At 35.0% G+C, this 24,161-nt stretch overlaps 1 protein-coding gene across 4 annotated transcripts in view; it reads right to left on the minus strand.

The window, feature by feature from the left end:
- The window catches only part of LOC145674903 (uncharacterized), a 157,566-nt gene that overhangs the window by 79,844 nt on the left and 53,561 nt on the right, over positions 1 to 24,161 (minus strand). For all 4 annotated transcript variants that reach the window (XM_081745161.1, XM_081745162.1, XM_081745163.1 and 1 more), the window contains exons 4-5: positions 14,461 to 14,502; positions 2,194 to 2,229 (exon numbers count right to left, since the gene is read on the minus strand). In XM_081745161.1, the coding sequence (XP_081601287.1) occupies positions 2,194 to 2,229; positions 14,461 to 14,502 (78 nt within the window). The remainder of the gene's footprint in view (positions 1 to 2,193; positions 2,230 to 14,460; positions 14,503 to 24,161) is intronic.

Below are 24,161 nucleotides of genomic sequence, written 5' to 3' on the forward strand. Positions count from 1 at the left end.
TAAAATTATTCAGAATTTTCATATCTGTTTGGTGACAGTAATTGATTGTTGTTCTATGTTCAGCGGATGTTGTTCATCAATAACATTTTGGCGAATGTTACAATTGCCTATTTAGGTTTGAGTTTCAAAAGTTGTCTCGTTCAGTGAGTGCATCTAGAATTTTCCTTGCTGATATGAACTATGTCATTTCTGGTATTTTCATATATCTTCGATTGATCGTTTATCATTTCGTTGGAGAGTATAAAATTTGGAAAAAATCAAATAGGTTTCATCCTCTAAGGTAATATTTTATGGCTTTATAAGATAACTGTTTAAAGAGATCCATATTTATTTTTGAAAAAGTACATTAATGTATATATATTTATGACATCAGATTTTTGTAAACATTCCTGATTCTCTGAAAACTGTAAGTAACATCACGCCACATTGACTGCTTGTTATGACGTTGCATTTAATTTATTTTACCTGATGCGAAATTCTGATTGATGGTAAAATATTGTTATTCAACTCTGGTTAGTTCGTTGTAAGTAATTAACATGCTGTTGGTGGTAAGATGTTTACCATAAACAAGATTCTTTGACATTTCAACACGTCGTTAACTTTTTAGTATGATGGCAACACTTCCTTTCTTATGCTAGCTGAATTACAAAAATGTTATCCTTGCTAAGATCTCTTTGTTTGTTATAACATTGATTTAAGTGCCATTGCTGAATCACATTTACATAATGAGGCATTTTTTACTCCTCGAATTTATTTGTTTAGTTCCAAATACCATAGTAAATTAAATACACAAGAGAACATATTCAAGTCCTTATGAATATTTCTTAATATTTTTTAACAATTCTCAACTTAAATATGTGCTCCAATACGCATCTACTGAAGTTTAAGGTTGATCTATGTATACATGTTCCTCGAAAGATAATTAACATTCCGTACTCAACCATATAACCTTAGAATAAATCCTCAGGAAGAAAATATAAATAGACGAAAACCTCCAAATTTTAGTTTTAGTAAATTTTTATCCATGGAAAGGACAAACAGAACCAATAAAAATTAAAGGATTACGTTTGAGACCTGGATAACGTTTACTAAATGAATTTTTACCATTTGCGAATGTAAAGTAGTGAACCCTTTCATCTCCCAGTTTTAAGATGAGAGTATCATACACCTCTCTGATATGAAAGACAACAGACTCCTGTATCAAAGTAACGAAGAAACTTCCGTCCCTTTTTGACCCACCACTTTTGAACATCAATATGTCACCTAAGAGGCACCTGGAAGATAAAAAATAGTTGCCATTAGCATTGACGACCTTTGCCAACATTCTGAAAGGCCATGGATTCCGTCGCGCTAGAACATGGTGGGCCGTGAAGCAGAGAAGGTATCAAAGGAATTTTCACCTCTACAAGTGATTTGAACTGGTGTCATGACGAGATCAGATGAAGCCACTTCACACAACCTGTCAGTCTTAATTGTCCTCAAATGTCGAAAAAACTAATTAGCGCTTACAAATATATTCGCCCAAGCTGCTCAAATATTGATTCCATCTGGCATCAGGAAATGCATCACTATCACATTTTAAACACTTCCATACTATAGTATACTTGGAAATATCAATAGCTTTTAAAAACAAATCATATAAAGGTTGCCTACTTTTTACAACGTGATATATTTTCAGGATGGTTGTAAATATGTGCATGACATACAGAATATACATGCGTAAATTTTCCTCTATTTAAAAACTTTTACAAAGACGTAAAGGATGTAAAAGTATACTTGAATTATAAATTATTATATATAACTTCGTATAATTAGCTTTCCTAAATCCATCTTTTAAAAATACTCGTATTTTCCACAGCCAAAATTGAGTTGTTTTGGCATTGAAGAATTACAAACACATTATCAAATTTGTTTTTGATGGATATAACTTTTGTATTCCGTCATAACAATTTTTAATAAAAAGCAGTTATGTCTTCCAGCTTTTGCTTGTGAATGTCAGTCCTCATATTTTGTTTAATACTGAGGAATGAAATGCCTATTAAGATATTACTTATTTTTATATTTACTTTTAAAAAATATTATTTGACTTATAAATTAATTTTATTACACAATTAAATGAACATTTTAAGTAAACTGATTAATTATATAAATATAAACTATATTATTCCTCCGAATCAATCTACTTCAACTCACCTTCCACAGGTTCCAGATTTACTGATCTACCGTAGCCTGGAAGATTTAAATTACAAAAAATCTTATTTAAAAGTGAACAAAATTTCATTACACGTTTAGAGTGATAGGCATACTTGATACAATACGAATGTTCCTGAAACAAGTACTACATTTCCAAATTTCGTATGTACTCAGTCTCCAAATTTCATATATTTGTTAGAATTTTTTTGTGGAATTGAGATAAAAATAAACCCTAACTTCAAATCGATTCGTCGCCTTTAATGAACATTAATTACGTAACAAAGTTGACATGTTTAATGCTATCTTTGTTTGGTAATTTGCTTCCTATTTTTGCATAAAAGTCACTCCTAATTTAAGTTTTTACTCTGGTCACATACAACTCATTTAAAATAATTTGATAATATTTCGAGTATTCAGTGAGATTAGTAGAAGCATTCAATTTAGCGGAAACATTCTTCGGCACGGTTCCTTTATCTGAAGGTAGAAAAAGTACACTTTTCTAATGAATGAGTGTAAAGTTTATTTTGCACTTCTAAACTATTATATGAGAGTATCAGCGTGCGGATATCTGTTTATAAAAGTAGCACGTTTAATTGTCAAGTACTTTTAATGCTATAATTAATGAAATTACTAATTTCTTATTTCAGTAAATAGCACATACGTCTATGAATGTAATAAATTGACAAGCTATTATTGATTATTTTTTAAAAATATAATTAATCTACCAATATAATCACTACGAAAACCACAAACACAGGACAAAATACAAATTTTTATATAAATACTTACGTATGGCCAAATGAAAGTAACAAAATTAATAAATTACAAATATAAAATAATAAATTAGATCTCTACAAGAATCAAACAAAATATGTACAGCCTAGCTACCCTATTAATCACTGTATGTTTACCAGTATAAAATATGTTTCATTTAACTACCTTTTGCATATTTCGTATGGAATTATATTGAATTCAACACTGAATTCCGAAGTGTTGTTGAATTATAGTTTTATTTCGTGGTGATACAATATGTCACTATTAGTAGTGCCAAAGGAAACCAGTACCAGTAACTCATATGGAAAAGTTCTAAAAATTCTGTTTTTGCAAATATACATGTATATGTGTTTGTGTGTGTGTTAGCACTGGCGATTGCACTGAACTGCATTTCTCCTTATTTGGTGAACGAAAAATCCCCACACAGTCCATTCCAATAAACAAGATCACAGCCAATTTTAGCTTTTGAGTCATATGTTGGGTTGCGATTAAAACCGGGATCCTCCTGATGGTAAGAGTCATCGAGACGGGTGAGAAAAGCCAGGCAGTCGTGTTACGAGGAGACGACGTTAAACATGTTTTGAATCGTATCCTCAAGTACAGGTGAAAGTTTCCCTCTTAAAGTTAAAATGTAGTCTACCGTCTGATATGTGGCAATTCACTTATCATCATGAAAGCAGAATAAGAAAAACTAAAACTCCAAAACCAAAACTCTTTGGCAAATGGTAGAAAATCGTCTTACAGGCATGGAAGGTGCTGTGATGAAAGCAGTTGGAATGAAACAAAACAGAGCTAATAATGTGAAAACTGAAGTGAATGATCAATCGTATTTAAGAAGACCATGCAGGTAATGGTATTGGTGATATTCTAGTGACTAGCAAAAATGGGCAACCGCCGACAACGTAACAGAATCGCATCAACAGCATACCAGGACGGAAATGTCGGGCCTAAAATTAATTGTTTTGATAGTTAATTATATATGAGTTATGTAATGTGCAAGTGTTGAAAAGAATTGTAGAACGTTTTTTTTTGCATATAAAATCATATGTAATAAATTATATATTTTCCTCTCAAACTCTTACGTAATCGCTTAACAGTAAAATATAAAGTATGTAACAATTCATTGGGTCTAGATCGTCTTTTGTATTTATAAGAATACTACTTAAAAATGTAAATGTTGCAAAATGTCGTAAGGTAAGTTTGACTAATCAAAACATAACTCAATAACGTTACTTCTATTTAAAAATACACGAAAACTTAAACCTCCTCTACTCAGGAACGAGTGAGCTAAAAAGCAGTATTTAGTATAGTTTTGAGATCTCGTTGTGAACGACATATGGTATAACTCCTTCAATATGGCATTGCGGGTGCGGATGGATTGAAGACTGGGTGGTTCAAAAAGCAAACGAGAATGTAAGGTTATTACCGATGCCTTCTCAAAGGCTAGTGAAACAATAAAAGGTCCAAAATAAAGAAACGAAATAAATTTATACATCAATCTAACCAAGTAAAAGTTTAATTAAATTTCGGTATATGGCAAAAAGAAATAAAACGTTGTTTACTTGTTTGTGAGAATGAGGTTACAGTGCAACATTATTTACATTTACCTGTCATGTATGTACTATTACTAATGAATACAATAAATCAATATCTTCGAACTCTTACATGTGAGCCATATACGCACTAAATACAGCAGCGTGGTTAATTTTAACATATCTGTCAATACTTATACTATATACTATTTTATTTTATTTTGATGGCTCTCGAATGTTAATAGCTGTTGGTTTCACCTTACTTATGGTTTGAATACTGTGTCAGTATTTTAGCATATTTTGATAATTGTAATCTTTGTATTTTTTCTGTAATCCTCTTGGCACTTTTTCACATTGCATCCAATAAACCCCGTTTGTAATCGTTCCTTCTAACACTACAATTGTGAAATAAAGAATATACACGTTTAGTCTAGTATTCTAAACATTTAGAAATGGGAGCGAAACATTGTTACTTCCTTTCCTATATATAAAACTTGCGACCAATATTGAAAAAGAAACAAAAAACAGAGAAAGAAGAAATGGGAAGAAAAGAAAGAAGTTAAACCTAAATCACAAGCATAATACTCAATAGGAACATTAAGAATGTCTCAATTATATATATATGGACTAGCATATATTTTATATATGAGTAGCTCGTAGCTCGGGAAAGCATAATGGTATTTCATATTTTAAACATTTGTAAACTTTAAAAGTAGGTTTATCCCCAGCTAATGGGATTTAAAATGACACACACCAAAAAAGCTTACTCTGCCATGTGGATCTAAATATTTGAAATTAAACTATTTACTAATACTACTACTAATAATAATATTTCAGAAACGTTTATTGTTCTGCGAAGATACTCACAATTCTATTACGTGAAGACTCCTAAGATAATTAGTGCAATATAATTCTATTCATTGACGCATGTTGTAAGTAGTTCAGGATTTTAGTAGTATAGTAGAATTCTACTTTCCTCTATTAATCTTTTAAATATTTTTGTCGCAATTTCTATCATCCGAAATATGAATAAACTGTTTCACCGTTAATCTTGGTAAAGTACATATGAGGGGTTCCTACTAATAATTTTATTAATTTCGTAGGTTTAAAATGGAGGTATATTAGATTAGGTTAGATAAGAATAATACTCTTTACCACTTAAAACTAACTAATAATTTCCGGGAAATCAATTGATTATACACATTTAAAAATATATGAAATAAAACACTACCACATTAAATTTCTGCCTTTCTGTTTACTAAATTAAATGAAGTTATGTTGCTATTATTTTTATTATTTATACGTATGACATATTACCAATATTTTTAAAGTTTTAGCGGAAAATACAAAAGTAACTTATCCATATGATTAAACTATCCCTTCTTGATTTTCAGTTGAAGTGACATGTGCTATATTGGAGGTTGGTCGTTATGTTTGTTTATAAAATATCAGCAACATTTACTGACTTTTTTACTTTTTAAAGAAAGTTTTCTGGAAAACTCACCTCAAGAATAAACTGTCTCTCGTAGATATTTAAAAAAAACTACTCAAATCACATTATAGAGTTGTTTATGAAATGTGAAAATATTTATAGACTATTGCGGATCTGACTTCAACATGTTCTATAATGTCGACAAAAATATGATTGCTCGTCTTAGAATGAGCAGTCGAGCGGAAGCCTCTATTTAGGCACAGAAATCTTAGGATTGCCTAAGGGACAAGAATTTTGGCTCTCTCGTGTCAAGAAGGTATAATGAAAGGAATGTATAGCCTCAGAAAGCATATGTATTAGGTTGTAAAGAAAGTTATTGTGTTTTTTTACTTGCATTTTCAGTGATGTATTTTCAACTCAAATGTCGTTATAATATTGTTCCTATATATATAAGTTTAAAGCGCGTTTTTCGCTCTATCTATTCGTTGTATTGTGTTTGTTTTGAAATACTTTTTTTCACTTTTTATGGACTTCAAAGATAGCATGGACAAGAGGCGAATTCGCACGATTTTCTTGTTCCAGTTCCAGTTAGGCCGAAAAGCTGCCCAGACCGCTCGTGATATCAACGATGCGTTTGGCTCAGGAACCACTAAGGAACGTACGGGACAATGGTGGTTCAAGAAATTTCCCAGCGGTGACGAGAGCCTGGAAGGTGACGAGCACAGTGATCGGTCATCTGAGGTTGATAACGATCAACTGAGAGCCTTAGTCGAAGCCAATCTACGCACAACTATTCGAGAGCTTGGTAAAGACTTGGGTGTAACAGCTATGACAATTTTCAACCACCTGCAAGAGATTAGGAAGTCAAAAAACACGATAAATGAGTGTCGCACGATAATGGAAATCGTAGTTTTGGGGTGTCGCCTTCTCTTCTTCTGCGGAACAAGAACGACCCGTTTCTCCACAGGATTGTGACGTGTGATGAGAAGTGGATTCTTTACGGCAATCGACGACGTTCGGCGCAGTCGTAGGCGAAGCTCCTCATTAGTTCCCGAAGCCAAAACTCCACCCACAGAAGATCATGGTGACTGTTTGGTGGTCTGTAGCCGGTCTTATCCATCACAGCTTCCTGAATCTGGGCTAAACGATTACGGCAGAGAAGCACTGCCAACAAATCGACGAAATGACCATAAGGTTTGAAGTATGTGCCCGGCATTGGTTAACAGAAAGGGACCAATTATGCTGCACGAAAACGCTTGTCTCCATGTTGCACAACAGACGCTGCAAAAGTTGAACGGATTGGGCTACGAAACTCTGCCTCATCTACCATACTCGCCGGAACTTTCGCCCAGCGACTACCACTTTTTCAAGCCTCTCGACAACTTCCTCCGCAAGAAATGCTTCAAAAGCAGATACCATACCGAAGCTATCTTCAACGACATCGTCGCGTCCAGAACTCCAGAATTCTATGCTTCCGGCATTAACACACTTGTTTCTCGTTGGCAGAGGTGTATTGATTGTCATGGTTTTTATTTCGATTAATAAAAAAATTTGTTTGAATTGAGATATGCTCGTTTGAAATTGAAGGTTGGAACCCGCAAGAACTTGCTTTACAACCTGATATCTCTATTCGACGAGCTCTGTTTGGTCTTGCGTGTTAAAAATGCTTTCTGCTCTCGTGTATTTTGCAACTTTCATTGACAGAACAAGTAACCACTCTTTTTCTTCTCCTATGTCCCATAATTTTTACCTGAAGCATGATACGAAATGTATTGAGGCTACAATATTACGCTACTATGGTTATTGCGTTCGGTGACTATATAGTCAGCACACTCGTTCCCATATTGTTACCTTATGCTTTCTTTTCAATTTCAAGGCGAACAATTTTTAATTAAAACAGGTTTTTAAATATTTAGAACGCTGGGACATCAATGAAACTTCTTTTCCCTCAGCAGACATCAGAGTTGACACCATATGTATTAAGCATCTGGCTGCAAAAAAGCACTGAGGGATGATCAACAGAAATAAGTATGATGTCATGAGATATTACGAAATTTTCACCGAGAATGCACCAATTAACAACTATGTGAAAATATACAATTATTCCTTTTGTTTTCTACAGTGAGTCCCCTTAAGCGTATGAAAGGTTATCGTATGAACTATTGAAGTGGAAACCCTCCGTTTCATCCCTTGTTGGATTTCATGTATATATCTATATATCCATATCTATATCTATCTATCTATCTATCTATCTATCTATATATATATATATATATATATATATATATATATATATATATATATATATATATATACTATGTGATCAAAAGTATCCGGACACCTGGCTGAAAAGAAGTTACAAGTTCGTGGCGCCCTCAATAGGTATTGTTGGAATTCAATATGGTGTTGCCCGGCCCTTGGCCTTGATGACAGTTTCCACTCTCGCAGGCATACATTCAATCAGGTGCTGGAAGTTTTGTTGGGGAAGGGCAGCCCATTCTTCACGGAGTGCTGAACTGAGTAGAGTTATCGATGTAGGTCGGTCAGCCCTGGCACAAAGTCGGCTTCCCAAAACATTCCAGAGGCGTTCTATAGGAAATAAGTCAGGACTCTGTGCAGGCCAGTCAATTACACGGATATTATCGTCGTGTAACCACTACGCCACAGTATGAACAGCTGCTGGATGGTGTTGAAAGATGCAATCCCCATTTCCGAATTGCTCTTCAACAGTGTGAAGCAAGAAGGTGTTTAAAACATCAATGTAGGAATGTGCTGTGAGAGTGCAACGCAAAACAACAAAGGGTGAAAACCCCCTCCAAGAAAAACACGACCACACCATAACACCACCACCTGCGAATTTTACTTTTGGCACAACACACGCTGACAGATGACGTTCACCGAGCATTCGCCATACCCACACCTTGCCATCGGATTGCCACATTATGTACCGTTATTCGTCTCTGCACACAACGTTTTTCCAATGTTCAATCGTCCAATATTTACGCTCCTTACACCAAGCGAGGCCTTTAGCATTTACCTGCGTGATATGCGCCTTATGAGCAGTCGCTCGACGATGAAATCCAAGTTTTCTCACCTCGTGCCTAACTGCCAGAGTATTTGGAGTGGATCCTGATGCAGTTTGGAATTTATGTGTTATGCTCTGGATAGATATTTGCCTATTACTCCTTACGACCCTCTTCAACTGTCGGCGGTCTCTGTCAGTCAACAGACGAAGTCGGCCTGTACGCTTTTTTGCTGTACGTGTCCGTTCACGTTTCCACTTTACTATCACATGAGACACAGTGGACCTTGGATGTTTAGGAAAGTTCAAATCTCGCGTACAGACTTCTGACACAAGTGACACCTAATCACCTGACCACGTTCGAAGTCTTGAGTTCCGCAGAGTGCCACATTCTGCTTTCTCACGATGTCTAATGACTTCTTTGGTCGCTGATAATGAGTACCTGGCAGTAAGAGGCAGCACGATGCACCTAATATGAAGGAAGTATGTTTATGGGGTGTACTGATACTTTTGATCATATAGTGTATATAGGTAAATTTGTCTATAGAGCACAGTTTTCGTGTCGTTTTTGTTTTTGTATGTTGGAGATAAAACATTAGAGAAGCCTGATAGCAATTAGAGTCTTCTATTTCAAACTGTCTGGTTTCCAGAGTATTTTAAGAATAGTGAATGAACTTGCACATTCCTCAAAAGAGGAGGCGCGCGGTGTTATTCGATTCTATGGGTCAAGGGAGAAAACCATCTGATGTCCATCGAAAATTGTTGGAGAGACTATTATATAGCAGAAATAAGTGTATATGTAGTGCAAGAGGAAGAAGGACTGTGACAAATGATGACAAAAGTGGCAGATCATCAAAGGCCATCAACAGTAAGAATGTTTGTGATAATGATGCGATAAATCATGAAGACAAGGATTGTACCACACACACATACATACAGTTTTCTGTACTACAACTCTATCTCTATAGATCTCCACCAATTCTCGATGAATGTCAGACGATTTCTGTCCTTCGGCGAGTAAGATCGCATGGCTACTTCTTGCACAAGTATTCCGGTAAGTGTGCAATCTTTAAAATGTGTAAAGTAGCAGGCAGGTTGAAAAAGAAAACTGAAATTGCCATTAGATTTCCCTCAGCTTGCTATCTGCAGTATACAAACATAAAACTTCACTGAGTCTTAGGATTTTGGAGAAATTCGCCTTATTTTCTAACTTATATATATTTTAATATTATATAATGTTTCACGTGAAAATGGAAATACAATAGGTAATTGATAGTATTGATGACGTTAACCCTTAACGAGTTTTTGCTACTATCTGATCTTGCCTATTGCATTTGAAAAGTATTATTTTCAGGTATTGATCATTGTGGTTATGTGTGTACATACTCTCCGCGATAGTAGAACAGCTATTGCCACCTAGTGACAACTTTGCTGAATTTTACGCGGATAGTAGTTTGTGGATATGTTGTTTTCCACATTGCCGGAAGGAGACAGAAAAGGAAGTGAAGCGTTAAGGGTTAATAAAATAAGTTTTCCTGAACATATATCGGATTCTCAACGGCTTGAGAGCCACAATTTGTTAACTGTTTTGGATACCTCTCTTGATAAAAGTATTTTGTTATTGGTCATCCATTTGCTGTTCTGGAAGGTGCTACAATGTGTTGAAAGATAAAACAGTGATGCTTTAAATGCTATAGGTATGGAACTCTAATGCACATGATCAGTGGCGAAAGGTGATAGGCCCAAAGTTCTACTGATACTACTACTACTACTACTACTACTACTACTACTACTACTACTACTACTACTACTACTAATAATAATAATAATAATAATAATAATAATAATAATAATAATAATAATAAAATGAAACAAATTAGACATAAATACAGTATTGTACAACAGAAACACAAGAAGACAAATTCATATAATTTAACGTAATAGTAGTCCATCGACAGCACTTATTCGATCCGGATCTCAATTTTCATAATGATATTCACGTATGTGACTCATAGCTGATCTTAATTCGACGTAATGCAGTTTAATTGTTTTAATTGGGCTCGATCGAGTGGGGAAGATGGATTATCACATTATCTGCGCTTTATAAGAAACATATATTGTTTAGTCTACTTGTACTGAAACAAACTCTCCTTGTAAAATTTTGTCTAATTGGGCGTATATTGTTCAAAACACGTGGCAAGCATTCAATCCAGTCATTTTGTATGTCACTTAATTCCTCTTTTGAAACAGAATCAGACAATATTTTTTCATACTCTGCACTTTATTTCAACAACGACAAATAATTTTCTTGTACCAATGCATGCAGAACTCTCTTGCTCTCTGTTTGTTCTATTTTCAACACAGGCGTTAATCTTCGTTCCTTAATAACACATTAATTTTCCAAAGACCACTAACATAGAAGATTCTTTAATAGGAATTATATTATGTTCATATTCTCCACTTACTGACATTTTCTCTCATTCACTTTTGCAAATATAAGAAAAAATGTCACAATATCTCAAAAACACACAATCTCTACTCAATTCTAATGAACTCAAGGAGTCTGATTTCGTACAAGTTTGCGCCTATGTAACGGAATAAAGGGGTATTAGTTGGCGATATTAGGCGTAGCACCTTTAGAATTACTTTTTCCAGATTTTGCGATATGTTAGAGTACGCAAAATTAAGTAAAGTTGGTACGGAATGGGGCTCTACGTTCTCTTGCTCTTTATTTGTTTGACATACCGAATCGAAATCGAATGTCTCAAGAGAAACGCTTCATGTAGAAACGAAAGTCGATAAGCGCTGAGGCCGGTCTCTTTTGCAGGTTATTAACTAACACGTTCTCTTAGTAGCTTGACGGTAGTGCTACTGCCACCTGAGACACTGTTCGGTGAGCCTCCCAGCAGTGGAGCTAACCTTGATTTCTTTATTGAACAATATTTTTTTCAACTTAGAAAACTATCATACATTTTGTGCAAGGAAAATGAATAAATTATAAATTATAATTTCTGAAATTAAATGGGTAGGCCGGGCCTCAGGGCCTCTTACGACCTTTCGCCACTGCACATGATAAGAAAACTATAAAAGGAAATTTCCAAAAATTGTTTTGATTAATAATTACTTTTTATCGAATAATTCTTCAATTGTAACACTGTCGTCAAGCCAGACACAAAAATAATATAACAGTGTAACATATTATTCACAAAATATTGAAGAAAATTTTCAAGTCGTTAGCTTTCACAGTGAAAGAGTAAAACATATTAAAATTGATCACTAGTATTAAAAATGTCTTCCGGAATCTGAAACCCAATCGGTAGGAAGATGAACGAATTTGTAAGTGAATGATCATAATAAAATCGAAGACAAAAGGTAAGCTTTATGGAAGGAAGATAATAATCATAAAAGAGAGAAAGGTAAAACACAAGAATTCGATGCAATTTAATGGAAAGAGAATAAACGAAAAAGTTATTGAAAGATGCACGCCTTACTAAACATTAAATAGTAACTACAAAATACATATTATTGAATTTCAAAACGATGAGAAGTAAAAATCTCTGTGTTCTGCTTGATGTGTCACCTATCTCATAATAAATGTTTAAACATACTACCTCCAATTACACTGTATATGCCACCTCCGTTCAATTGTGACCCCAAATGATTTCATATACAATATTACATTATCACTTTACGAAAATACTGCATGAAATCGCCTATTATTAAATAAGATAAATTAAATTACCAATAAGTAAATTAAACAACACAAAGAACTTTATGACATTTAGTCATAAAGAACTTAAGTCTAAAACTATTATATTACACATAATTACATTTTTCTCTATTCCATAAGTCCTCAAGCCAAGGGTATTTACACCATCTCGTATGACACAAGAATAGTCATCATTTGAATCTAGTACGAACTTATTAAACATTATACTGTATACATCAGACTTATGACTAATGAAATAATTATATATCTACGTAAGTTTCTACGTTATTGAATAAGCAGTCTTCGTAACCAGCAATTGTACAAGAGTGTCTCCTTAATAGAAAGATTGGTAATACTGTATGATCTCCGCTGTAGTCACCAAACTTTTAACACCGAGTGCGTTGTGCAGTATGAAAAATTCACGACTTTATGTTCACAGTTTCGTGAGTTACTGTAATTTCAGAGAACTGTGTTTTCTTTGTTTAACAAGGATAGTAAACTGCAGCAGAGAGTAGCCATCAAGTTTTATATAAACTAGGCAAAACAACGACGGACACTATGAACATTTTCAGGTACCTTACAACAATGATGCTCTTGGTAGAGCAAACAATTGAGAGGTGTAAATGCAAACATGGCAATCTCCACTCGGCCGAATTTTTCAGGAAGAGCGATTAATTGAGATCTCGTAAACCCCATAAGATTTTAACGTACGGATTTTTTGGCGTAGTAGATCGTAGCAATATTAGAGGTGTTGAAAAAGACTTTACCGCTCGGTTGGAGACACTGAAAACAATACAGCCCCACCTCTAACTCAATTTCTTAAAAAATTGGAGATTACCTCTTTTGCATCTACACCCCTTAATTTTCGTCTGTCTTTTTCGTTTTCGTGAGAGTCGGGAGGCGGCCACGGGCAACCTTAGACCTGGCCGCCCGGTAAAAGTTTAAACTGACGAAAAGTTGAATAAGTGCAGGAAACGTTGCCTGAAAAACATTGTCAGTCCCTCACGACGATTTTGGAGGACGCGAACATTGTATGCTGGAGATAACGTGTTAAATGCAAACCTAAAAGAAAAACATATTTCAGAAATGAATTTCTCTTGCTGTAGACACTTGAGTAGAAGGCAGTGGCTCGTTTCTGCTTTAGTTATAAGTGGTAAATATCACTTGAAGCAGTGGTGTGGTTAGTAGATCTATGGTCTTGTCGATTTCAAATACGTCAATACAGATTGTAACGTACTACAAAACAATATTAAGCTATTGCTACAAATTGATATTGCAAATATCTAGTTAGAACATTATTTAATTCTATTTTAAATCAGTTTAATAATGCAGACGATAATAAAATCATCGTCTTCTCTAAGGAAAATATTCTTTTTCTATTTAAATATGTCCTATGTTTAGCTATGTCATGTTATTATTAAATTCTACTAAATCATCACTACCTTTAGCATACAGAAAAAAAAAAGAACTGATATAAACTCAGAGATTGGTGCTCTTGTTCCGTGTTTTATTTCGAGAAATATGTATTCCAAAAGTACATGGTTGAGTGGCTGGTAACAAGATAATGGTTAGAGTCACTTTCGTCGAAATCCATTTATTGGAAGGAATGGGTTGAGGCGGGAACACAGAATATTATGTAGGTACTTTAAATTCGCAAAATACATGTAAATATCAGAGGAAGCTTATTTGTCATTGCTTTCTATGAGAATGTTAAACCTTGCTCTTCAGTTTATTCGAACGTTAAAAAAGCTGACACTTAAGTTTATATCTCTGCGAGGTAGATAAGTTAATTACTTACTTTTCTCAGGGGAAAGCTTAAGGGTGGTCGCTGCGCTAACTACTGCAACAAGATAAAGCAAATATTCATATCATTTAAAATATAAGGCATATTACGAAATATAATGCAAGCCAGTTTGTCATTAAGAATAGAAAGTGAGAAAGTAAAATTGTGAATATATGCAGCTCAGAGGAACTGAGGGATTGTAAGATTATTTTTCCCCATGACACAAAACTTGAAGAACATTTTCCCTAACAGTAAGTAATACACTTCAACGTTACTGACAATATCAAACTTTCAGAAGTGATAGGTATACGTCAATATAACATACATAAATATTTAACAATGTTGTTGCGAACTTTTCAACTTCAAAAAAGACACAGATGAGTGGAAAAGTATTTTTACAGCTAATTTATTAACTTAATTTACAGAAATAATGATAGCAGTAAAAGCTTTAATCCATTACATATTACCTGAGTTGAAATTTTAAATTGAGTCAGAAGAAGACATGTTGAACATGAGCACAGATTATAAAAATTTCTTTCTTTGACTTTTCTCAAGGGCACTATCGTGTCAAGGTGTGAGTCACTCAAAAATACGATTCTAAAAGTGAAATTCCTGACTGTCCTCCGATCGGAAAGAGGTATTCTTGAAAGCTAACCTAAACCAAACCGAAAACGGAGCAGCAAACTAGAAGTTAGTTAGAAGTGTCGGTAACTAACTTTTATGAAGCCACAAAGAGTGGTATATACTGTACATGCCCAGCACATATACATGCTTATTACTCAATGTAAATACCGCTTACGTAGTGTAACAAAGCAATATCTTAGCCCAATAAAGTTAAAAGGCTGAAGAGATGTTGAGCGCGCATACGGGGTATACACACGCAAAGACGATGGTCGTTGAAAGATGGCTTCGTTAATGTTAAATACTGGCAGAATAAAGCATATAATAAATAGCCATACATCTCTGCAACACCTAGGAGACTAGGAGGCTAGTAACAGACTGAGAACCAGACAAGAAGCTTGCATTGAAGATCAGCTTTATCCTAAGATTTTAACAACCCAATTGCCGGTTTACTTACCATGTTTTATTTATGTACATAGGAAAGCTGTATGAATGGAACTTATTTGAATAGGCTATTGACGAAACAAGAGAAATGTGCAATGAGAGAAACAGGAAGGGTACTGCGTGTCGAAACTAAGTATCCCTTAAACATTGAGTTAAGAGAAGAAAAACAAGACAAGCACACAAAATTTCAAGTCAGCAAAATAGCCTCGAAAATGCAGTGAAGTTGCTGAAAAACGGCTGCCAAGTCTCCCCCAGGAAGCAGAAAGGTACTAAGCTCCAATTTCTTTGATGTCCAACTAAGTTCATATGTTGAATTCCCAGTTCATCTTTAATGTTGTGTACAAAAGAGACAAGTGGCAGGAGACAAAATGAGAGGTCTGCAGTGAAAACTGATTCTAGAAGAAAGAAAAGAGGGAAATTAATTAGTATTTCATTTGCTTTTATTAATCTCCTGAGAAATTTGCATTTTTTCGCTTAGCAAATTTCTGCTTTCTGGGGGCATTTCTCACATTTCTGAGGTAAAATTGGTATTTAAAATAGTATATTATTACTTGCTACAAAGATCGCTGTCAAAATCCAATGCAGAATTCACGCACAGTACATACCTACAGCCTGTGGTTCTAATAGAGATATACATGGTTAAATAGAATCTGCACCTTAAACACTAAATTTCTATGAAAAATTATTCTTTCAATTGTCAACCATTTTAGAAATAAATACTGTCCACGGGATTGATTGTTATATACGGTATTTATATGTGAATTACTATGTAGCTAGAATCTACTTTTGGAACACTGAATAAATATGAAATAGTACTAAAATCTATCTATGACGATTTTTTCCTGAGAGCCCGAGTAATTTATATCTACAAGTTTATATTGCAATAAAAGATAGCAGCAGAAGCAATCTATTGCACAAACGTTGAATTGAATCATATTCAGAAAACATGTTACATTTTACTCAGCGAAATATCAAGTTATGTAATTTATTACTTTTGATTTATACAAAGTGCAAGTCTAAAAGTGTTCTATGATTAAACCTACCCTTGTAGCCACAGAGCAATATAAGAAAACAATTGCTCATCACCAATACTCCAATACAAGAGTAAAACCAAAGACTTATTCGTAGAGCACTAAATTTGTTTAAAAAAGGTTATTTAGTTGTTACTTATCATTTCTAGTTTATAAGCATCGTTACTGAAACGGAAACAGTACATTTTTTTTAAAATGTTCGACTTGAATTGAGCGATAAGGGCGGGCAAGTAATACTCTTTCGGAACATAATCTATCTGAAAACATCTTTTCTCATTTGTATCTCTATGCTATGAATATTTAAGGACGAAGTGGTATACTTTTACCACTTTGGGTTTCAACACAGAAAAAGAAACAGAATCTATTATCAAGACGTTAAAGGCACCTCAAAAGCAGTTTCTTGTTATCCTTTACTCTTTCCATTATATGTAAATGAGACTTTAATACCGGTATAATAAAGTATACTGCATGTATATATTTTATTACAAGGTCTGCAAACATGCATACTAAGGATAACTTTACTTAGGATACGGATAAGGATAAGTTTTATTTTTTCCTTTTTTTAATTTGGTTTGGGTACAAAACCTCGCGGCGACAACCTCGCGGACCAAAACCTCGCCTCCCAAAACCTCGCGGCCCAAAATGTCGCGGGCCAAAATCTCGCGGGGCCAAAACCTCGCCTGGCCAAAACCTCGCGGGCCAAAACCTCGCCTTGCCAAAACCTCGCGCACCAAAATATCGCCATACCCAAAATCTCGCCTCACCAAAATGTAAATGTTCCAACAGATGATAAGGATGACGGTATAAAAGACCCTGTTTCAGAAAAAGTATCACGGGTATTTGACCAAGTCCCGCGACACCATATGAAAATTCTATTTCTGTATTAGAGGATTTCAATGTGAAGATGTTTTTAAACTGGTTATAGGGAAAGAAAGTCTGCATAAGGAAAGTAATGACAACTAACGGGGTTAGTTTCGTGAACTTTGGAACATCCAAAAACTTAAAATTTCAAAAAAAAAAAAAAAAATCTAATAATTTTTATGAAAGTATGAAATAATATATGAGTTTTTACGACGTCCCTTCATTATGTCCTGTAGGTTAAAGGAGACGTAAATGACCAGGATGAAGGAAATGATCGAATAAAGAAAGTGGGAGGAAACGGGAATAACCCCATAGAAAGCCCTCGCACACGATGTTTCGTATGTTCTTCTTCTTCTTCTTATTATTATTATTATTATTATTATTATTATTATTATTATTATTATTATTATTATTATTATTATTATTATTATTATTATTATTATTTGTAATGTGGAATTGCATATTAAGAAACTCATTGGGTAAATTTTAAAGAAAAGTTTCATTCGCTGCGAGGTTTTAGCCACGCGATGTTTTGGGTGGCGAGGTTTTGGTCCGGCGAGATTTTGGGCGGCGACGTCTTCGGTGGCGAGGTTTTGTCCCGCGAGGTTTTGGCCACACGAGGTTTTGGCCCGGCGAGATTTTGTCCCGCGAGGTTTTGGGCGGCGAGGTTTTGGCCCTGCGAGATTTGGTCCCGCGAGGTTTTGGCCGGCGAGATTTTGGGCGGCGATGTTTCGGCCGCGAGATTTTGTCCGTATCCCTTTTAATTTGCTATTAACACTGAATATGTATACACGAAAATGTTGATCGTTGTGTTTCAAGAACTATATATATATATATAAATGTCGGTAGCGACAATAACGGTATATACAGGGTGGTCCAAAAGTAGGTACACACCCCTGCATTGATCAAGTGTAACATTCAAGTTTATGGATTTTTTTGCTTCGACCGTTCCGGGCTTAAGTTATAAGTAAAATGACGTTAAGAACAAATAATAAAGAAACTGATCTTACCTGCTTGATAACAATAAGAAATTATTAAAATTCAGTACGGGACTATATACCTAGTTTTGGGCCACCCTGTATGTCCTAATGAGACTGGTATTCGAATGCCTTGTAGTAAACAGTAAGATACGCGGATTTTTTACCTTGCTAAAGATATATATAAACTCTGAAACTCTAATTGCATACGCCATTGGATATTTTTCTGTGTATTTTTTTAACATCAGATGACATTTTTCATATATGCTTGTGCAGATTGTTTGTTTAGGAACGTAACACAGAACACTCTAAATACATTAGGTGTTTTTAATTAGAGTAGAGCTATAATACGTTGCAGCTACAGAGTAATTAAGCTGAACCGAACTAAGCAAAAAATTTATTTCGCCACAACTGATTACGCATGATGCTAACGTCTAAATAATATACAATAAGGAAAACCGTTGCTGTGCTTCTTTTAATGAAACAAATATGGAAGCAATCAGTTTCAATGTTGTTCATAAATATGTTGCCAAACTGTGTACTGTTAATCCCTTATTTTAGACTTGGGCAGAATAATATTGGCTACTCGGTAATACTCGGTTTTTTTTTTTTTTTTTTTTTTTTGGATGTACTCTCAGTCCCAACAGAATGCTACGATGACGGTTTAATGACATTTCTTGGTTACATCTTTGCTACAACTTTCACAAACTCTCAGAACTTCAGTCAACATATTTGATTCCGGAGGGATGTTTAATATCGGAATGTCAAATTAAAGTATCTGTAGGTGTTCAGTTATGTTTCGAGAGTTGTAAGCCCAACTTTGAAGGATTGAGTCAAGTATCGGAGAATAGTATCTTTCTCTCTCTCTCTCTCTCTCTGAGAGTGAAGCAGGAGTCGTCTAATTGTCCAGAACAGAGAGATCAACAAAATCATAAATAGCCACATGTCAGTGTTAGGCAAATGACGCCTCTTTGACACTTGTTGCTATATCTAATTGCTGAATGTGTTCTCGATATTATATTTTGTCATGATTACTTTTATTATTAAGTATTCTGTCTATTGGCAGTTCCTGCGACTAATGAGTTTTATTTTTAAATTTTAGATTTAGACCTGTTGAAAATGTTTCTTCCACGTTTTTATATCTTGAGCTTTCTTTTTTAACTCCCAATGTTTTCTTCTGTTTCTCAAATAATCGATCAGTCATGTTCTTCTTCTTCCTATTCCTCGCTTTCCTTCCATTTTTCCTTCTATTGTAGTGTGAAGAAGACAATTTCTTCGCAAAATATGTCCAATGAAATTGCTCTTATTACTATGGATGTTGACATGAAGCACCCTTTTCTCTCCTATCCGTTTTAAAACATCTTCGTTTGTTGCTCTCTCTTTATCCATTTTATCTTCTCCAATATCACATTTCGAAGCTCTAAATATTTTTTCTCGTAATGTCCTCGTCTCTTAATCGCCTCGTAATCTTCCGTAATGTCCTCGTCTCTGAACCATACAGCCCAATACTCCAAATATAGCACTTGACCAATTTCTTCCATAAGCAGATAGTTCATAGTGATCATTTTTTGTTGAATACTTCTTTTGCTATAACAATTCTTGACATGATTTCCTTGGTGCAGCAAGCGTCTTTTATCAAAATACTTTCCAGATACTTGAAATTATCGATCTCTTCAAGTTCTGTTTGTCCTACTCTGCTTCCTAAGGGCTTCTTTCCTCGAGATATTCTCATGTCTTTCAACCCTTTAGTGTTGATTTCTATTCCATATAGTTTCCTAGTGTATTTTGTGAATCATCTCCCGTAGTCTTTCTTGGGGTTCTAGTTATAATAACCCTATCATCAGAATACCTGATCTTTGAAATGACCTCCTCTCCAATCTAGAAATCTGCAATAACCACAAAGGCTTCTTTCATTAAACATTCACAGTAAATGTTAAATAATTGGGACGATATACTACACCCTTGTCTTGTCCGCCTTTTAACATCCACACTACTGGTTTCTCCTTTATTTAAGCGCAAATTCTCTCCTTGTACATAGGACAACTGAATGAATTGTGACTTGAATGTAGAATTTCTTAGAAACAACTATTTTCTTGTGGATATTGTCAGGCCTCTCTAGCATGACAATATTCATTTTTTCCAGATCCTTCGTGGCTAAGCGGTTAGCGTATGCCCCTTTGGTGTGGGAGACCCGGGTTCCATTCCAGGTCGAAGCTCATGTGGTTCAGATGCCACGTTAATCAGTGGGCCGCGTCTCATATAGCCTTGCGGCTGAAAGGGACGGTAAACTCAAATTCAACTCAAGTCAATATTCTGAATTTCCTAAGAAACCATGGCAATAAAGCAAAACGGAAATGAAAAGAAAGCATATCCTCCTTTTATGTCTATTTCTGTTGCCAGTCATGGCTTTGCCGTGGTTTCTCAAATAGATTTGCGTTGACTGTATTCATGAATTCCTGGGCTTCAAATCATCATATATAGAGTATACGGGACAATTTAGTAGGGATATTGCTGGGTAATCATTCTAAAATGTAAGGGATGGAATAAGGTACCCCTGCCTAAATAGAGAGAAACTGACTATTTAACCTAGGCCATGATCATGGGCGTTGGACCTGGTGGCTCCCTTACTACTACGCATAATTTTGAAATCGTTGCCCCAAGTTTAATGTTGGTTTTCTTTTCTTTCTATTCGTTTTTGTGTTTGCTTCTTTGAAAATATTTTCTCCTCTGTTGGACCCTGAAAATTATATTAGAATAGGTTAATCGTCTTCGGAGATACACCTGAAACACATCGACAATTGCTATGATAATATTGTAGTTAACGAAGTTTATTGTGTGTTTACCTGTAACTTCAACATATATACACCGTTTTTAATTATTGCTTTTTCCGTTTAAAAGACTATTCATGCGATGGTTATATCTACATTTAGTCAAGATCAAATAGAAATATTTTGAGCTTGGATATGTAATTCACCAACGGGTGACCGTGTTAATCCGTAATTGCGTATTCAATCAACATAACCTCAACATGGTTGAAGCAATTTTGTTGATTCGTTTTATATTCGAAAGAGTATTCTATTACGGTTATCATATAACTAACGAGTAGGTGCATTCATCTCCAAAATGATTGTCGCATATCTATAACTGTCTTCTTGTAAGAATATAATTTGATAATGATTTTGCAGGGTAGTTTTAATACTGATACTATGTGTATAATCGGGAAATGTATAATTGTGGTAAATTTCATTTAACAAATATAAATACGAAAATTATAATGAGTTAAATAAAATGTTTCTAAATGGACTAGAAAATTTTATTTTCGTTTTATTGTTCTTATTTACTGCTCTTTTGACATGAAATTGGCCACATATATGTCTTTACCGATTATACACATACTAACATTATAAGAAATAGCGGGCGAATTCGTTTTTAAATTATATTCCTACAACAACATATTTATAGATATGCGACAATAAATTTGGACATGAGTGTATATTCGTCCAAAGGAAAGCAGAATGACTGAAATAGGCGCAACTACATTGAAGTTACGTGTAACATACACATACTAAAGTCAGTCAATTACGGTTTCCACACCACATCAGTTGAAAAATTGCATGCTCTCTTTGGAAAGCAAGTGTTAGATCCTTACCATATTTACAACAAACTATTGGGAATTCACATTCTTTGAAGGAAAAGGTAAAATCATTACTATTGGCGGACCTATATTACAGATATTTGAGAACATACACAATCAAAGTCAGTTAATTATAATTTCCACACTGTTACCGTTAAGGTGTTTTGCCTTCTAGATCCAAAGACTATCACTGTATCATTATGAAATATGGTTGAAGAACGCTTTTTTAACAGAAAAAATACATTACATTCAAATCAAAGATGTTGAAATTATGTGTCAGTATGTATAACCATAACTTCCAACGTGTCTATATTCACCTATCTATGTACTACTATGAGCAAAATAAATGACGCGTCTCTTTATTTTGAAGTTTCTTGAAAATGTCTCCGTTTTCTTTATATGTTCGAAATTTCGGAAGGTTTCCCCAGCAGGAAACGTTAATAACAAGCTTGTTTTAAATATTTGTGTTAGATATTAGCTTAAAATAAATAAATTAGAAGCAAAAAACATTAAATCGACCGAAATTACGAGAATTACCAACTCTGCTAAAGTGGAAATTTTTCAAGAACACGAGGGAATTATGCAGTTCAACACGAAGCAACGACATCTATGTCATTGAGAGAAATGTGGATTAGATCTACAAACGAAACTTTTAACGAAACATTTCAAATATATCCTATTCCGTGCATTATCTGCAAACTTCAAATATATGAATCTATGCCAAGTATTAACGTATAGATAGAGCAAATAGTTGAAATTACCTATGGAAAAGGATGAATTGGTTGCACGATCGTAATAAAAAATCATTTTTACCGTAGAACAGATTCAGTTGTAAGAAAGTAAATAGCTCAGTAGTTGCTCGGCAGACGCCGTGCCGTTCACCTCGTTGTTCCGGTAGGTGTTCGAGTGGAAGTAGTGACTGTGTTAACTTGCTTCAACTCAACCTGCATTGTCAAGTGGAGTATTTTCTACTACCAAGTAGTTCGGGTTCTATTTATTCTTTTCATCATATTGTCTAGTGTGAAGTACAGGTTTACCTACTAAGTGCATTATGTCTGTTATCCGAGTGAACACTTTACGTTTGTCATTCCAAGATGTTGTGACCAAGCCTAACACATTAGTCTTGCATGAATGGATCCCAATCTTCCTGATCTGCTTCCTGATCAAGTTGTCACTATTGAGTTTGATTATAGCCGCAAACAGTTATATGTTAAGTTAATCTCGCAAGTGCTTTGTGAACAAATTCTGTTTCGAGCGAATGGAAAGGTTAGTTATTCAGATGACCTTGGTACTTATAACATTTTAATCGATTCTGCCAGTTTCAATATTATGACTGTGCGTTTACATTTGGTACCCACAGAGTTGGAAGATCATCATATTATCATGTGCTTTCTCAGTACGGTGAAATTAAGTCAATTACAGACGAAATGTATTCTACTGGACACATCTATGAACTAAAGACTAGGAGAAAGATAATACGTATGAGCATTAATCGCCCCATACCTTCTTATGTGACTATCTGTGGTTTACGTTTGTGGTTAACGTATGGAGGTCAAGTTAAAACCTGCGCCATTTGTGACTCACCAAATCATTTTCTGATGAAATGTACAAAGCGCCGTATTCCTCCAACCGTACCAGCTTCAGTATCCAGTATCTCACCATCAAGAGCCCCGCCCATGCCCGGCAATTTGAATAAAGTGGATCCTCTACCAAACATTCATTCGTTTACTAGTTTTCCTGTGTTAAGTTTACAGGAGAACCTTCCACCTCCAACTGCAACTTCTGCAAATACTTTTGTTAAGGAACTCAATGAAACTGAATCCACTTGTCCGCTTGATGTTCCCCCAAGTTCTACAGCTGCATCTCACATCAGTTCTCCTGATATTGCCTCCCAGCAGACCCCTCGCTTCCAATAAAACGCAGAGTGACTCATCCAGTTCCACTACCATAGCGCCTAATAGTTCGGATATTCCACAACAGAGTCTTACTGTTTCAGCATCTTCCTCTTCGGAGATGGATACGCTCCCTGAAATCACGGTAAGTACTCCACCGTTAGTGGGCATTGATAACTCTCACCAGGAAGTGAGTGATTCTTTTGATAGAGATTCACCATCTACTGAAGAATCCCACCTTCCCTCTCTACCCGAG

The sequence above is a fragment of the Thermobia domestica genome, chromosome 18 (genome assembly GCF_964235325.1).
Source record: "Thermobia domestica chromosome 18, izTheDome1.hap1.1, whole genome shotgun sequence".
In the NCBI taxonomy this organism is placed as follows: domain Eukaryota; kingdom Metazoa; phylum Arthropoda; class Insecta; order Zygentoma; family Lepismatidae; genus Thermobia; species Thermobia domestica.